General features: G+C 41.6%; 1 protein-coding gene across 7 annotated transcripts in view; it reads left to right on the forward strand.

The window, feature by feature from the left end:
- Nucleotides 1-18,451, forward strand: part of PSD3 (pleckstrin and Sec7 domain containing 3) — an 864,447-nt gene that overhangs the window by 708,610 nt on the left and 137,386 nt on the right. For all 7 annotated transcript variants that reach the window (XM_073598198.1, XM_073598204.1, XM_073598214.1 and 4 more), the window contains one exon: nucleotides 12,161-12,357. In XM_073598198.1, the coding sequence (XP_073454299.1) occupies nucleotides 12,161-12,357 (197 nt within the window). The remainder of the gene's footprint in view (nucleotides 1-12,160; nucleotides 12,358-18,451) is intronic.

Consider the following 18,451-nt stretch of genomic DNA (forward strand, 5'->3'; position numbering starts at 1 on the left):
TTCCACTTCTTAAGGAGTGATTTAACAGTACTTACTGACAAATTTAAGACTTAGAATACCTTTTTATATCCTTTTACATCTTTATAAAGCTCCATTACCTTCTTATGCAGGTCTTTTGACAGCTCTTTTCTGCTTTCAATTGCTCATTATCCAGCCTGCTTAGTGCATCCACGTGAGGGCTAACAAACTCATTGACAATTTATACACACACTATTTGCAATTTAAAAAGACACAGATGTGGGAAATGAACCTTTAATTGCCATTTTAACCTGTGTGTATGTCACCTGGTGTGGCTGTGCAAGGCCAAACATTCCAGGGTATGTAAACTTTTGATCAGGGCCATTTGGGTGGTTCATGTTATCATTATGATTTAAAAAGAAGCCAAACAACTACCGGTATGTGGCTTCATATGATCACTATCCTGAAATAAAAGAGAGTTTTTTGGCATGATCAGTCATATTTTCAATATTAATGCAAAAATTTTACAATTTCTGCCAGGGTGTGCAAACTTTTGAGCACAACTGTATTTATTTGATAAGTTTTTTTTTACTAATGTTTATGCATTTTTTTTACTGTATGTTTGGTTTGACTTGTGCAGGTTTGTGACAAATGTAATTATTCACATTAAACATGTAGCACCAGCTTTACACTTAGAGGCTCGGTTCACACTAGCCGACTCCAATGTAGCACGATTTTCAGTGCAATTTTGGAGTCCGACTTTGAAGTGAGTTTGATAACGACTTTTACACTCTCTGGCATTGAAGCCGTGTCAAAGTCAGATCAAAGTCACAGTGATGTCTGGAACGGCTCTCAGAGATACAGGGCAGTCCTGCGACTTTGGGTCTCACAAGTCAGATCCTAAGTCGCAGGAGTTTGAGTTTGAGCAAAAGACTTTCTAAAATGTGTTATGCCTCCATGGATGTAAAGATGGGATTGTAGGTGGTATTTGATTATAATTTACTGCTTGAAATTGTAAAAATGCTTTTGAAGCATTTCTACTTACCGGTATTTATGTTGATTACAGAAAGAGATTAAATAAAGTGTCTCTGTGCTTTATAGCTGGCAGGGAAATGATTTCCCTGTGCTCCAGTATGTTTAAAAACAGATCACTTATGCATAAAATTAATCTTTATTGTTTATGCATTTAGTGTCTTAAAAAAACATTTAAATCATGAGTCCCTGCTTGTGGTTGCTGCTAATGACTTTTAATTTAAAGCTTTTGAACCACCTGTGGATATTCACAATATTTTACTATTTCACTGCCAATTACAGGATATGTTTGTGATTTAAGGAACTACCTTACAGCATTTTACAACGTAGATCATTTGTTCTGGTTTACTTATATTTTAATGAAAATTAGTTATATGGGGAACATTCAGGGGGGTTAATGAGACTTAATAAAAAGACACATGCTGCCTTTAATTATACCGTAAAAAAGAAAATAAATAAAATGCACCAAACACCATAATATTTTCCATTTACGAGTACTAGCGATAGGGTGCACATAGAATTTATTAAATTTGTCAAGCTTATCTAAACATGATCCTAGGTTTTTGGATAACTTTTTTTTAGTATTGCATATAATACACAGACACATGCGAGGGTCTCGCAGCCATTCTTCACTACAGTGTGATAACCTTTATACTAAACTGCAAGGTCAGCCAGCTTGCCATACAGACTAGTCACACACTCTCAGACACAACCGATTACTACTCCTCCCACCCTCATCGTTTCCAACAAAAATATAAAAGTGTGGACACTTTTTGAAGACTCACCATATATAATTGCCATTTTATATCTACTCTGTTATGGTAATCCTATTGCTGTGTGTAATAGAGTGTACAACTAAACATAGGTACCAATATCAGTACACAAAAGATGTATTAAAATGCATACATTTAAAGTATATAAGGCAGGTACATACTGTAACATTGCTACAGCATCCCCTTTTAACTGCCCCATCATGTGTTCTAATACAAAAGATAACCAATTCATATGAGTCCATTTTCCTACTAATGGAGTCAGAGTGACGTCTGAATGTTTATAACGCAATGTGAAAATTAAGCCAGCCACATTAAAAATCTGTTGGCGACTTCCATATATGTGTGAACACAACTATCCATGGTTGACCATAGGAAACTCAAGGGACAACAGAGCAACCACTCCCTCCTTGATTGTCTGTACAAGTTGTATAAATACATGTAAAATCAACTCTGTACATCTCACAATAGTCCAAGCCAGCTTTCAGTGATATGATGGCAAATCTATGATCAGATTGACACCTTCCCCTACGATTATCTTATACCACCATGTTGCTCTTTGAGTGTCTTTTGCCCACATAGTGATAAACTATGTAAACTCATACATAGTGATAAATATGTAGCTTTGCATGTAGGGAAACTTTAAAGGTAGGGCCTCTTGATTAAGATGGAATTGCTAAAGAACATTAAGAAAAAAACTGATACAGACTGCTAATGAACATGAAAAATATTGCCCTGACTGTGTACACTAAGCTGACAGCTGCTGTGTAATGCCCCGTACACACGGTCGGACTTTGTTCGGACATTCCGACAATAAAATCCTAGGATTTTTTCCGACGGATGTTGGCTCAAACTTGTCTTGCATACACACGGTCACACAAAGTTGTCGCAAAATCTGATCGTTCTAAACGCGGTGACGTAAAACACGTACGTCGGGACTATAAACGGGGCAGTGGCCAATAGCTTTCATCTCTTTAACTATTCTGAGCATGCGTGGCACTTTGTCCGTCGAATTTGTGTACACACGATCGGAATTTCCGACAACGGATTTTGTTGTCGGAAAATTTTATATCCTGCTCTCAAACTTTGTGTGTCGGAAAATCCGATGGAAAATGTGTGATGGAGCCTACACACGGTCGGAATTTCCGACAACAAGGTCCTATCACACATTTTCCGTCGGAACATCCGACCGTGTGTACGGGGCATTAGTCTTGTGATTCGTTTGCTTTGATGATAAAAATCTGATTTGGTTGTATTTTATATAACCTCGCTAATGGTAAAAAAAGGCAGCTACAAATAATGGTGAAGGGCATTATTTATAATATATTTCAACAACATTGGTTTATGTACAACGTTTACTTAGTCAAAATCAATATTAGGAAGGCAAATTAACTGTGCTATTAAGCTAGGATTGGCAAGTTTTTTTGCCAGGCGCTGATTTCTTTAGCGGCATGGCAAGGCTTGAGAAAGGGGAATGCAAAATTAAATGAGAAAAGAATATCCTTAAAGCCAGACTAACTCTAGCAAAAGTAAAACCCCTCCTTTTTCCTGTAGCTTTAAAGTCTATCTAAACCCAAAGCTTTTTTTTTTTTTTTTTTTTGTTAGTTTTGAAGAAAATGAGGAGAAATAAGGACCCTATCAGGTATTTTTCCATCTAGCGAGATTTCCTCTCACTTTCTATTAGGGGACAACCTGTTACTTTACAGGAAGTCATGACACTTCTGCAACAAGAAAGCAGACAAAAATAAAATGTTGACAGGGGTTCTAGACCATCCCTACCTAAATTTAAAATGTATTTTTACTTCTGTCTGTGTTGCTTTTGACAGATATCTCCTCGCTTCTTGTCCTGGGGACAACCTTTTTTCCCAGATGGGTAGCAAAGTAAGTCTCTCCAATGAAGCCCCCGTTGGCAGTAAATACTGACGAGTTCTAATACTGAAACATAAAAATGTGGTTATAGATGGACTTTAATGTAATAAGTGCTAGAGTTTATTGTATATTCATTAAAAGGAAATAGGATGTCCAAGGTGGATTTGTAAAGGGGAATTGCATCTGAGCACCACAGACCAAAAACACTATTTAATTAATTTTTAAATTCAAAGCAAACGCCCCCACCCATCCATGTCTCCATGCTTTATTTTGCTGAAAAATCACTTTGAAAAATACCCCCTAGCATTTCTGGCTGTGGCCATGTTGAGTAAGGGCAAATGATTCACATAGCATTTGCTTCCTGAAATGAATCTGCCCTTAACTCATGCATGCATGCAGGAGGGTGTGCTTAGCTGAGAAAACCCATCCTCCACTACTGAAGACTCCAAGGATGTATGACATCATTTGTCTAGACATGGAAACTAGGAAGTAACTGCATAAATGTAAAAAAAAAGTTTAAAACCAATAAATATGATATACTTTCCTGTCTATTTACTAATGCTAGCAGTATAAGGACTAAAATAGCCAGCGGTGATTGACAGACTAAAGTTCCACTTTAAGTCACGTAAAGAGCTCCTTTTGCCCCTGCAGTCATTCTTTGGATTTAGTAATTGCCCTCATGCTTGCTTAAACGATAGATACATTGCTTTGCATGAGTATCATTCCCCCTGGACACTGGTAGTGTTACAGCCTGGAATTAATAAAGATCTATACTTAAAATGTTGTTGTCTGCTATCGGGTTCTGTCTGCTATGGTGAAAAGTACATGTAGTACTTTGTCCCATGCTGCTAAGTGCTCTCTAACCATAGTGATGAGGTCTGACCTGCCCCGCTTCTCTATGGAGATGGTCAATCTGACACCAGCTTTGACAAGCAATGGCAAGAGGAATGCATAGACTGACACATCCTCCCTCCCTCTGCATTCCCTTTACCGCTGCTTGTATGTGGAAAGTGTCCACAGCTGGGACAAGCTACACTTGTGAATCAGCCATCTCCTTTAATGCCATTGTCGGACCAGCTGCGGCAGGAGGGGAGGGAGGTAGCTCAGACCTTAAAGCTATGGTTAGAAAGCACTTGGCAATAAGGGACAAAGCACTATCATGTACTTTGTCCCATAAGGGACAGAGCTTTAAAAAAAAAGTTTGACGACGGATCTTCTTTTTTTTTTTTTTAATGCATTCTGTTTTTATTATCAAGTATCACATAATGAGGGTTATTTACGAAAGGCAAATCCACTTTGCACTGCAAGTGCACTCAAAGTGCATGTGAAAGTGCAGTCGCTCTAAATCTAAGGGGTAGATCTGAAATAAGTGGAAGCTCTGTTGATTTTATCATCTAATCATGTGCAAGCTAAAATGCTGTTTTTTATTTTCCTTACATGTCCCCCTCGGATCTACAGTGACTTTACTTTCAAGTGCACTTTCAATGCACTTTCAAGTGCACTGGCAGTGCAAAGTGGATTCTCCTTTAGTAAATAACCCCCAATGTTACACATAAAATCACAGTAAGTTTTGATAAATCCAAGAATGGATACAGAATAGTATAATAGGTCTGAATGTAAGCGTTTTCTCAGAGGGGAACAAAAAGAAACAAAAAAAGGTGTAACAATCAAACCTTTTCTGTATACTTAGGACTTATATGATGTATCAATCCAAGAAGGTCAAAATATAATGTTACAGCAGCCAATAGTGTGCAAAATGCAGAAAAAAAAGGCAGACACTGTAGTTAGGATGATGAGTGCAAAATACAGGAAGAACAGGGCAAAGAAAACTTAGAAGCGGGAAGACGGGCAGATGAAAAAGAATAGGAAGGGAGTTGATGGAAAGATGGGGGGGGGACAGAGATGGGGGCGAGCCAGGCAAGGGGCATCCACCAAGATGTGTCCAAGCTGACTGTACAGTGATAAAGAGGGCAAGCGTCAGTTGGACAGCAGCTGTTTGAAATCATCTGTATAGATTAAGTTTATCCAGTAAAATCATGCAGCAGTGTATTTAGAATTTGTGTCTTTAAGAGAGCTTGTGAGACTATGCATCTCCCTAATGTCCTCCATCTGTCTTATCCACTGGGAAATTATAGGGGGCCATTAGGATTTCCACAATGCAGAAATACATGAGCCTCGTTGACAAGAAGTCTGAGAATAGAGTTTCGGTATGGCTTAGTGGGTATGTGATGTAGTAGGTAAAACCCTGGTAACTTTGGAATGTGTCTGTCCCTAAATTTTTGACTTTCATGGACTTTGGACCAAAAAGAGTCTAGTACAGAATATAACCAGAACATGTCCCTGGTACCTTGACCGCACCATCAGCATGCAGTGGGGCAGTTGGGGTACATTGTGTGGAGTTTGGCCAGGATGCAATACCAGCGGATGATGATTTTATTGCCAGACGACTGGTAGTAATTACTCTAATGCTACGTACACACGGTCGGACTTTCCGGCGGACTTGGTCCGGCACACTTTCTGACGGACTTTGTCCGCCAGGTGCGCCGGACTTTAAAATGGACGGACTTGCCCACACACGACCGGACTTTTCCGGCGGGCTAAGTCCGCCCGTCTTTCCGACGGACTTTCGCCGGAGGTACGGCGGACTTTCAGAATGAACGGACTTGCCCACACACGGACAAGTCCGTTCATTTTGAACGTGACTCATGTGCGACGGGACTAGAAAAGGAAATCAATCTTGCCGCTTTTATCGGCAAGATTGACACCTTGCGAGCCCCGTCGCGGGGCATACCAGGCCCTTAGGTCTGGTATAGATTATAAAGGGGAACCCCCTACGCCGAAAAAAACGGCGTGGGGTTCCCCCAAAGATCCATACCAGACCCCAATCCGAGCATGCAGCCCGGACGGTCAGGAAAGGGGTGGGGACGAGCGAGCGCCCCCCCCCTCCTAAACCGTACCAGGCCGCATGCCCTCAACATGGGGGGTGCTTTGAGGGAGGGGGGCGCCCTGCGGGGCCCCCCACCCCAAAGCACCTTGTCCCCATGTTGATGAGGACAAGGGCCTCTTCCCGACAACCCTGGCCGTTGGTTGTCGGGGTCTGCGGGCGGGGGGCTTATCGGAATTCGGGAGCCCCCTTTAATAAGAGGGCCCCCAGATCCAGCATCCCCACCCTATGTGAATGAGTATGGGGTACATGGTACCCCTACCCATTCACCTAGGGAAAAAGTGTCAATAATAAAACACACTACACAGGTTTTTAAAATAATTTATTAAACAGCTCCAGGGGGGGGGTCTTCCTCCGGCTTCGGGGGTTCCTCCGGTTCCTCTTCTCCCGGCGTCCGGTTGGTTCTTCTCCGCTCTCTTCTCCCGGTGTTCCAGTTCTTCGGCCGGCTCCTCTGCTGTCTTCAGGTAGCTCTCTTGCCAGCAGAGGTCCGGGCTTCTGGGCTTCTTCCCTCTTCTCTTCTCCAGATGTTGACACGACGCTCTCTCCGGCTGGACTGCTCTCTGAGGGCTCCGTTGTGACTTATATAGGTGGAGACCCCGCCCCCTAATGATGTCACAGTCCCTGGGCATGCTGGGACTGTGGCGTTTAGGGGGCGTGGTCAATATCGCCCGGTGACCACGCCCCCTAAAACGTCACAGTCCCAGCATGCCCAGGGACTGTGACATCATTAGGGGGCGGGGTCTCCTAGTTTTTGAGTTGCAGTTGAGTTTTATTCTTTCCATTATAAATTTAACAATGCTTCAAGGGATGTTCACAGAATAGGGTATTTTTAAAGACCAGCTCTGATGGACTACATTTATTAAATTACGTTTGCAGGCAGTAGTTCCTCAAGAGGCTACTGTGTTTTTCAGTTTTTATGTAGATGATTTGGAAAATGACATACATTTGTTTTTACTTCAGAATAAAGCATTTTGTCTGTTTATGCATGTTAAGCCAGCCCATTGAAATGATTGGTAAAGGGATCAAACATTTTGTGCATTTGTATCCTGTAAAAATGCATGTTTGTGAGCACAAATGTGCATCATTTAATGTGCATAAGTGTGAAAGGGCCCCGATTCTGTATGTAGTAGCATTTTGGTAATTAAAGAAAAGCAATTCTTTGAGGTTTTTTTGGGGGATTTAAAGATTGTAGTGCAGTTGGTTGCCATGAATGGCATGTTTAATTAACAAGTCAATTGGGTTTGCTAATAACATTGCTTTTCTCCTGTGCAATTAGACTTGTATAGGGCACAAAGGTATACAAAACACTATGGGCTGAAGCAAGCATAAAGGGCCTTCTTTACAGACATGTCAGCCTTGGGAACCAGGTGATTAAGTAATTTGCTGACTGTAACATGCATAACTCATCAACAGTGACTGGATAAGAAGTTGAATTCAGCCTACACATCCTTACGTAATAAAAATAAACTTGTTTGCCCAAACCTGGCTTATTTAGTATTAAGAAAAGCTTTGTTATTCAATAGTTTAAGAGCATCTAAACCCCACCAACAGCAAAGGAAGGTCTCATGTTACAGAAATGTGTTATTTAATTATTATTAGAACTAAATTTAAGATGTGTCTGCATCATTTAAGTCCCTCTTGAGTGCCTTCAAATGACACCTGGTGGCATCATACTGTGCAAGATGATGGTGGCCCAGTGTTATGAATTCCTATTAACAGAGCTCTGCCAGGTTCACATTCCCACCTTAAATAGTATGGAAAAAATCCGCGCTTAGGACAGCAAGGGTTGCAGCCTCCCCTAATTAGTACCCATAGGGCCCTAATGAAGTAAGTGAAAGAAAATGGGGAAATGGCGCTACCCTATATGCAAAACCGTATCTGGCAATGTGTATATAAACCCTGTTACATGTGACTAAAGTGTGTTTAATTCCACCATTGACTGTGAGTTGATGTGTAGGGTGTAACCGGGTGTATTGGGTAGGGTGTAGGCTAAGCAACCCCCATACAACCAAAATCACGAATCCCACCCTTAAAACCCCATACATCCGCACCTCTACTCTTATATTGCAAAAACCAGCTTGAAAACCAAACTAAAAAACTGGCAGAGTATCTAAAATAAACATAAAAATAGTTGCTAAAGTGTCTATGTGCATAAAAAAGTAATTATTCAACCATTAGTTTGTGCATCCAACGTCCACTGTGTTACATGCATATATAATTAACCAGTCTGTGTTATAAGTCCATAGATAATATGTATCTATTATGAGGCCACCTTATATTATGAAAGATGGTTATAAACAAAACAAAACATGAAAAAACTTGAAAAAAGTTCCAAAATGTGACTTCCAGTGACTTCTGCGTGTAGTAATTATCGTGACTGTGTGCTCCCCCAATGTGTCCCCACTCACCGGAGATGGTAACCCCTGCAGGGGTAGTAGACATAGAGTGGGTAGCTCTAATATGATCTTCCTCTTAGATAGCCATAGTGATTGTCTGCACCTCCGTCACTTGTAGTGTAAAATCAATATTTTCCAGCTCGAATTCTGACCAGGATGCCTCGGGGTACTCCTCCACAAACGGTCCGTTCGTTACCGAAAAACACAAAGGGCTCCCATAGTGTAGTACAAAGATTTATTTGTAAACAGCATACATAAAAACCCATCCGGCACGAATTGCAAATAAGCAGGAGCGTCTGGGCGCTATGGGTGAAGAGCTGTCCGTAGCGTGCGCACCAGCCTGCGTTCCAAAGCCGCGAGTTCCGGGTGTGACGTGAGAGCGTTCTATCGTCACGTCACACCCGGAACAGTCATGATAATTACTACACGCAGAAGTCACTGGAAGTTACATTTTGGAACTTTTTTCAAGTTTTTTCACGTTTTGTTTTGTTTATAACCATCTTTCATAATATAAGGTGGCCTCATAATAGATACATATTATCTATGGACTTATAACACAGACTGGTTAATTATATATGCATGTAACACAGTGGACGTTAGATGCACAAACTAATGGTTGAATAATTACTTTTTTATGCAACTATTTTTATGTTTATTTTAGATACTCTGCCAGTTTTTTAGTTTGGTTTTCAAGCTGGTTTTTGCAATATAAGAGTAGAGGTGCGGATGTATGGGGTTTTAAAGGTGGGATTAGTGATTTTGGTTGTATGGGGGTTGCTTAGCCTACACCCTACCCAATACACCCGGTTACACCCTACACATCAACTCACAGTCAATGGTGGAATTAAACACACTTTAGTCATATGTAACAGGGTTTATCTACACATTGCCAGATACGGTTCTGCATATAGGGTAGCGCCATTTCCCTATTTTCTTTCACATTCCCACCTTAGACTGCAGTCTTGCCAGCTAGAAGGCACAACAAAACTCTATATTGGAAATAACTTGCCAAAGGGCCAGTAAGTATTTGTGTGCCATAATAACAGTGAACAGAAAAGTATTTACTTTTACTGGCTCACTTTAAAGCTGGTTATTCACAGTACTGTTTTAAAGTGAACATGCCAGTGCAGGGCATAGTACCAGCTTTTTTTTATTCTAAATAACAAACATGTTATGCTTACCTGCTCTGTGCAATGGTTTGGCACAGAGCAGGCCCAATCCTCCTCTTCTCCAGTCCCCAGACGGCATTCCCAGCTCCTCCCATCCTCCGCTGAGTGCCCACCATAGCAAGCTGTTTGCTATTGGGGCACTTGTGGGCTCGCTTTCAAGCTGGCTCTGTGTGTCCCAAGCTGGCTCCCGCCCTCCAATCCCTCCTCACTGGCTATGATTGACAGCTGCAGGAGCCAATAGCTGTCTCTGACCCTCTGAGGAGGAAGAGAGACGAGAGAGCTGCTGCTCTTGTGCACATAGCTGGATCGAGATTGGGCTCAGTAAGCATTAAGGTCAAAAACCTTTAGCCCCCGTTCACACCTATGCAAATTAGATGCGGATTACACCACATCCAATTCGCAGGACATTTTAAAATACATTCATTTGAATGTATCTGGTTCACATATGTGCGTTCCACGTGTGCGTTTTTTGGGCATTGCGGTGCGAACTACAAGCCTATTATCTCCTATGGGAACACATCTGATTCGCATTGCGTTCTGAACAAGGATTTTCTTCTTCTCCTCACTACACCTCCCCCTCCCTGCTCACTGTTCCACAGCTACAATGCAGTGAAACCTTTGAACAACTGATTTTTATCTTCCCAGTGAAACCTGAGCTTCAGTTCGTACCGCACATGTGTGAACCCAGGCTTAGACTTTAGGACCATAAAAAAAAAAGTCTGAGTGCAGCTTTCCCATAATATTTTTTTTAAATTGTTCTAAAGTCTGTCATTCTCTGCATTAAAAGAGAAGTATAGGTTTGTCCTTTTTGTAGAATCATACTTACCTAGGTACTGCATCTGTCCCCTGACGCCTCTGCATTGAGATCCGAGTGATCAAACACCGCCGATCGCTCGGTTCTGACAGCTTCCTGAGCAGAGAGCTGCTGACTGTCAGTTACAGCTCTGTGCTCTGCTTCCTCCTCGATCACTGGAGCACTGGGCTGTGAAGGGGGTGGGGGATGGCTGGCTCAGTCTCTCAGTGGCTCACTGAGAGGCTGAGCCGGGTGTCGGTTTAGGTACCTGACGGATCCAGACTCTATTGTCGCGATGATGCGATACCAGGACCGACTTGTGTGACGTCAACAGAGAGCGGACTTCAGCCCGCTTTCTGTTGAAAATGGGTCACAGGAGTGCAAAATGAATTGCACTCTTGTAAACCATAGGAGAAGTACAGTCAAACGAGCTTTGGCTATACTTCTCCTTTAAGGTAAAAAAACACCCCACTACCTGGCTTATCCACCCCACTCCCTAAATACTTATCTGGCTCTTGTCACCGTTCCAGCCCTGTGTCCACTCCAGCACAGCTCCTCTCACTTCCTAGTCTCACATAAGAGCCATAGGCTCCTGCTGCTGTCAGTCAAACTCCTCTGAGGAAGGAGCAGGGGCGTGCTTTACCAGCGTTGTGTGCATCTATGGACGGGAGCATGCACCCACAGGTGTCTCCTTTGCATTCAGTTTGCTAAAGAGGCACCCATAGGAGCAGACAACACCGGTGGGGGACTAATAGAAGAGAAGGTACGGGATTTTTTGTGAAATATGGTTGTACAGAGTAGGTAAGTATAACATCTTTTATTAATTGAAACAAAAATATTATATCTTTTAGTATCACTTTAACTTCCCCTTTCCCCAGAAGCACACTCTCGCCTTTCCTTCCCTCCCCTCCCCTTACACTCTGTTCAGCTGCTGAAAACAAAGAGAATGCCCAGTACATTAAGTTAAGGTCAAGCATATGACTCCCTTCCTTCTTCCCGCAACCACAGTAGAAGCATTGGTGCTTGCTAGTATTGTCATAACTTGAAGCTTAAGCAGGGTTTCCTCTCTTCTTTCCTTGTGGCTGTAAGGAGATGTAGGAGGAGCAAATGGATGTGTGAGCTGTTGGGGCAAAAGACAGGCTGACTAATGATGTGAAGAAATTATAGTTATTCCACTTAGCTTAAACTTATTAGCTGTAATTAAAAATTTTTTTTTTTTCTCTCAACAGAGATGATGTTGATGCAATGAAGAAATCTCCATCAGACAGTGCTGATGAAAAAGCCAATGGTACTCAGTCAAAGAGCGTTAGTCGGATTGGCAGCAGCAGCAATCCATTCCTGGATATTCCCCATGATCCAAATGCAGCAGTGTACAAGGCTGGTTTCCTTGCACGCAAACTCCATGCAGATATGGATGGGAAAAAAAGTAAGCCATATATTGACTTTATTTTCCATGTATTACTTCTGAGTCTGTTCTGGAGCTGTTGATTTGCATGATTATGCAGACTTGGTCTAATAGTGCAGATATTTCAATGTATACACAAAGTCTAAAGTGTTATAATGGCCATCAAGTAAACCTAGAAAATGTATATTACAATTTATTGCGAGCGTGTTTTAGGGGCAAACTTCAGCACCGCATTTGCAATGTACTTTTTTTGTGATTCTTTTTCGACTTCTGAAAATGTAAGTGCGATAATAAACAAATTTATTTGCTATAAAAAATGTAGATAGAAATATAATAGACAAATAAAGTTAATATACGCAGGGAATTACATTACCATTAAAACACAGAACACCTGGAGCGCTGCGAGTCTAGGGGCCAAGTAGAGTGCTCTGATGAGGAGTAATCAGATAAGTGGATCAGACCCAGTGCAGCCAGCACAGCATGGAAAGAAATGCAACAGTCAAAGAAAAAACACAAAATGCAGCGCTTTGAAAGAATGATCAAATAAATTCCAACGTAGTACTGTATGCATAAACAATGCTATTTATTCCATAAAGTTAAAAAATGGTTGAACAGTCAAAGTTTAAAATAAATGGTAGTGAACGTTACCAGTGACCTCAGAGTGGATAAGGGGGAAACAATCATCTGGGAGGCTTGCCTGGAGATGGTTTGAACTTCAATCGCCATCCAACGAAATGGAGGGGAGAAAATTCAGTTCCCAGACGGGGAACGTACTGGCTGCTGGCAAAACCTGCCAGCTCCAGGTGGATGCAACGGCTGGATGGTGGTCAGCAGGATGGATAGAAAGGCAACCTGTGTGATGTAAACAGCCCTAGAGGCAACAACCAAGCCGAGCAGGGTCGATATTCTCAGCGCGCCTTCTGTGACATCACTGCTGTGCCGGAGATGAAGGGGAAAGGTGTCCCGAAGTCAGTTGTGTACGCGTCCACTGTTTGGTTGCCGTAACTTACATGTTTCGCGTGCATGCGCTTTGTCAAAGTCATGGCCAGGATGGCAACAGAAGCTAGATATAGAGAGAGAGAGCTAATTACAAGCCTGAGGATAATTGTCACCTCCTCACTGCTCAGTCTTAAAGGGGTAGGCACTAAAAAGCTCCATATGAGTGTTACAATTCATAAACCTCAGAATAGACATAAAAGGCCATAAATTAGCAACTATCTGAGACCAACGGTTGTTGAGCAATAAAAGCGATTGTCATATATATGAAAAGATATGAAAAGAAAACAAACAAAAAACAATCAAAAACAATGGTTCCTATGCAAAAACAATAATAATATGATAAAGGAAAAATAAATACCCAGCACAGTGGTTAGCACTTTCACCCAGTAGCAAAAAGGGGCCGCTGATTCGAATCCCGACCACGACACCATCCGCCTAGAGTTTGCATGTTCTCCCTGTGTCTGCATGGGTCTCCTCCCGGTACTCCAGTTTCCTCCCACACTCCAAAGACATGCCAGTAGGTCAATCGAACCCCATGTATGTAAACAACATATGACATTTTTTATTTTTTTCTCTCTTTTCCTTCTCTTTTTTTTTTTTACCTTTTTCCCCTTTTATACTAAAAATGAACCTACAATGAAATGTACCCAGGGTGGGCGAATTTAAATAAGGGTATTAATATCAAGTTCTCCATTTAAACCATGGGGCGAAAGTGACCCCATCATAAAAATCCTAAAATGTTCTCTCCTGCAAAGGAGAGAAAATCTCACATTGGCTGTGAGTGTGCCCATCGGAATAGGCTCGATGGCGAAAACCGTGAGGCATTTAATATCCTTTTTATGTTTTTTTTTTTTTATAAAAATGATGTGGGACGCTTTGTTTATCGCACCCTTTGTGTATAAGCCTCCGGTGTTCACCAATTCTTGTTCTTAAAGTACATATAGTCCGTATGACATATAACATCCTGCATGGACAACGTAGAACATAAATCACAAATTCAGTTGAACAAGTAATGAATTGTTTCATCTGAAAGTTTTTACCATTGTTGGCCATAATATTTGTACTACCGTGTGTTATGAACTGGCAAGTCAGGCAACTTAACTTACGACATTGAAAAACCTATGGCCAAAGTACGATCTTATATCGAACAAAGGTTTCTTGTTCAGGGTTTTATTGGGAGCTAGAATGTGCGATTTTTTTTTTTTTTTTTTTTTCTAAAAATAATTTGCGGAAAGGCGGGCAATGTCAGGGCAAGGCGCTGATCTAATTATAAAATGTTATAATGCTTACGAATGACATTAGAGATAGACTTGTACTTATTGTTATATGTGGTTACAAATCTGGCGGTGTCAGATTGCTTCATCTTGTCACTTGTAGTTTTAAGAAGCAAGTCCATTTGAGAGATAAACACTTCCTCAATTGAGTCAACTGGGCTTATGTGCAAGTTATTGTCATAAAAAGTGTTTGGGGACCCGGGTCCTGCCCCAGGGTACATGTATCAATGCAAACATTTTTTTTTTAAACGCCCGTTTTTTTGGGAGCAGTGATTTTTTTTAAATGCTTAAAGTGAAACAAAAAAAACGAAATATTCCTTTAAATATCATGCCTGGGGGGTGTCTATAGTATGCCTGTAAAGTGGCGTGTTTAGAACAGTACCACAGCAAAACGACATTTCTAAAGGAAAAATTGTTATTTAAAACTGATCTTGGCTGTAATGAATTGTCGGGTCTCGGCAATATAGATAAAACTCATTGAAAAAAACTGCATGGGTTCCCCCCCCAGTCCATTACCAGGCCCTTTGGGTCTGGTATGAATATTAAGGGGAACCCTGCTCCAAATGTAAAAAAAAATGGCATAGAGGTCCCCCCAAAATCCATACCAGACCCTTCAAGTCTGAACCCCGAACCAAAATTAAAAAAAAAATTGGGTGAGGGCCCCTCAAAATCCATACCAGGCCCTTCAGGTCTGATATGGAAATTAAGGGGAACCCTGCTCTAAATGTAAAAAAAATGGCATAGAGGTCCCCCCAAAATCCATACCAGACCCTTCAAGTCTGGTATGCATTTTAAGGGGAACCCTGCGGCAAAATTTTTAAAAAATGGAGTGGCAACCTGGCAGGCCGCAGGAAAAGATGGTGGGACAAGAGTGCGCTCCTCCCTCCTGAACTGTACCAGGCCACATGCCCTCAACATGGGGAGGGTGCTTTGGGGTCTTACCCTAAATCACCTTGTTCCCATGTTGATGGGGACAAGGGCCTCATCCCCACAACCCTTGCCTGGTGGTTGTGGGGGTATGTGGACAGGGGGCTTATCGGAATCTGGAAGCCCCCTTTAACAAGGGGACCCCCAGATCCTGGCCCCCCCCATGTGAATTGGTAACTGGGTACATTGTACCCCTACTATTTCACAAAAAAAGTGTCAAAAATGGTAAAAAAGACAAGAGACAGCTTGGGACAAGTCCTTTATTAAAAAATAAAAATGTCCAGCGATGTAAATACATGCCGCCCGACAGACCAAAAAAGGAAAAAAAAACCCGCAACCATTCCTCCTCCATGGGAGGCTCCCACCGAGTGACGCTTGTTCTGGGTGACAGCTGTTATATAGCTGAGGGGGGCCACCTGGTGATGTAAACAGGTGACCCCACCCCCTCTGATGCCACGGGGAAGCTGCAGTTTTAAATGACAATTTTTCCTTTAGAAATGTAATTTTGCTGCGGTACTGTTCTAAACACGGGAAAAATGTGCCACTTTACAGGCATACTATAGACACCCCCCAGGCATGATATTTAAAGAAATATTTCATTTTTATTGTTTCACTTTAATCATTAAAAAAAATCACTGCTCCCGAAAAAAACGGGCGTTTTTAAAAAAAAAAAAATTGCTTTGATACATGTCCCCTGTGGCAGGACCTAGGTCCCCAAACACTTTTTATGACAATAACTTGCATATAAGCCTTTAAAATGAGCACTTTTGATTTTTCATGTTAGTGTCCTATAGACTTTAACGGTGTTCCGGTGGCTATCGAATTTGCCCCGAACACCGCATATTGTTTGGTTGTTCGGATGTTCGGCGAACACCGAAGTTCTGCCCCAACTTATGCTCAGGCCGAACCATTTGCCCATTCCTACTGAGCAGTATATTCCTCTACTTTGGTGCAGTTCCTTCTGAGTCTCCTAAATTTACCTTTTGGACTGCTATTCTTCCATTTAGAGTGATGACAACTATCGTAGTGGAGTTAGGAATTCCCACTTGTAAGTTTTGTATGGTTTTTTGTAAAAATCACATGTTGATCATGACATAGGGCCAAGTCCAAAAAGACCAGTTAATGAGGGTTCATCACATATGTGAATGACAGTCCAAACGCGTTTTTACAGTGGGCCACAAAGGAGATGAACAGGTCTGGATTGCCATTCCAGATGAGCACAATATCGTCAATGTACTTCCCGTAGAGTACAATGTGCTCAGCATACGGATTGTCCATCGAGATATGCCCCTCCTCCCAGTGGCCCATGGTAAGATTGGCATACACTGGGTCAAAATTGGCCCCCATGGCCGTGCCCTTAAGTTGTAAGAAAAATGTATCCAGAAACATAAAATAATTGTGTGTCAAACGGAATTGGATACTGTTTAACAAGAATTGTGATTGTTTGGAATTAGTATCTCCATGTTTATTGAAAAAATATTGCACAGCTGCTACACCTATCTCATGAGGTATCGAGGTGTAAAGGGATGTAACGTCTAATGAGGCCCATATATAACTACCTTCCCATGTGTATTGCTTAAGAATCTCTATGATGTGGCTAGAATCCCTAATATATGAAACAAGTTGGCACACCTTGGACTGCAGAAAAAAATCTATGTACATCGAAAGGCCACTGGTAAAACTATTTATGCTAGCTTTTATACATCTTCCAACGGGATGGGTAGTTCCCTTATGGATTTTAGGAAGGTGATAGAAATGTGGGGTGCTGCAGACAGGTTTAAGCAAAAAACGTTTTTCAATAGAATTCAGCACCTCTTCCTTCCATGCTCCATCAACCAGAGCTTTTAGTTCAATTAGATATCCTGGCAAAGGGTCCAAAGAGAGTTTTAAATATGCATTAGTATCTGCCAGAAGCCGATTAAATTTTGTCCCCTCCATTTCCTTGGATGGTGATTGATGTTCAAACCATCTCCAGGCTAGCCTCCCGGATGATTCTTTCCCCCATATCCACTCTGAGGTCACTGGTAACATTCACTACCATTTATTTTAAACTTTGACTGTTCAACCATTTTTTAACTTTATGGAATAAATAGCATTGTTTATGCATACAGTACTACGTTGGAATTTATTTGATCATTCTTTCAGAGCGCTGCATTTTGTATAATTACATTACCATTACCCCTGGAGCTTTGAAGTTATACTATGTACAGCCTATGAGGATCAGTTTCATATCAAGCTATTTAAAGAAATATGTATGTGCTTGTTTATTAAAAAAACGCTATTAAAGTAAATCTTGGTTTCAATTGAAAACACAGTCCTCAGTTTTGGGCCATGTACACCTAAATACTGGATAATCTGAAGCATACACCATTCACTCTTTACCTGGATGTTTGACAGTGTGACCCTGATTTACTAAAGGAATTGATCACTTTAACTTTGCAATGGAGTTTTTTTTTCTTTACACAGAAATCCCAATTGTGTGCAAGGAAAACAAAGAAAAAAAAGTATTTTTGGTGGCACATAATTGGGTGATTGAAGCCAGCACATCTTCCTTACATTCGCTAAACTAAGGGAAATGTAATCTTGCAAAGTGAACTTGTTATATTCCTTAAAGTGATTGTAAAGTCTTGTTTAAAAAAAAAAAAAAAATAACAAACATGTTACATTTTCCTTGCTCTGTGCAGTTGGTTTTGCACTGGGCAGTCCAGATCCTCCTCTTCTCGGTGCCTCTTTGCTGCTCCTGGCCCCTCCCTCCTGTCGAGTGCCCCCACAGCAAGCAGCTTGCTATGGGGGCACCCGAGCCGAGCTGCAGCTTCGTGTGTCTATTTAGACATGGAGCTGCCATTCAGCCCCGCCCCCTCTCTCCCTTGATTGGCTAACTGACTTTAATTGACAGCCACGGGAGCCAGTGGTGC

Source organism: Aquarana catesbeiana, linkage group LG01 (assembly GCF_042186555.1).
Source record: "Aquarana catesbeiana isolate 2022-GZ linkage group LG01, ASM4218655v1, whole genome shotgun sequence".
In the NCBI taxonomy this organism is placed as follows: Eukaryota; Metazoa; Chordata; class Amphibia; order Anura; family Ranidae; genus Aquarana; species Aquarana catesbeiana.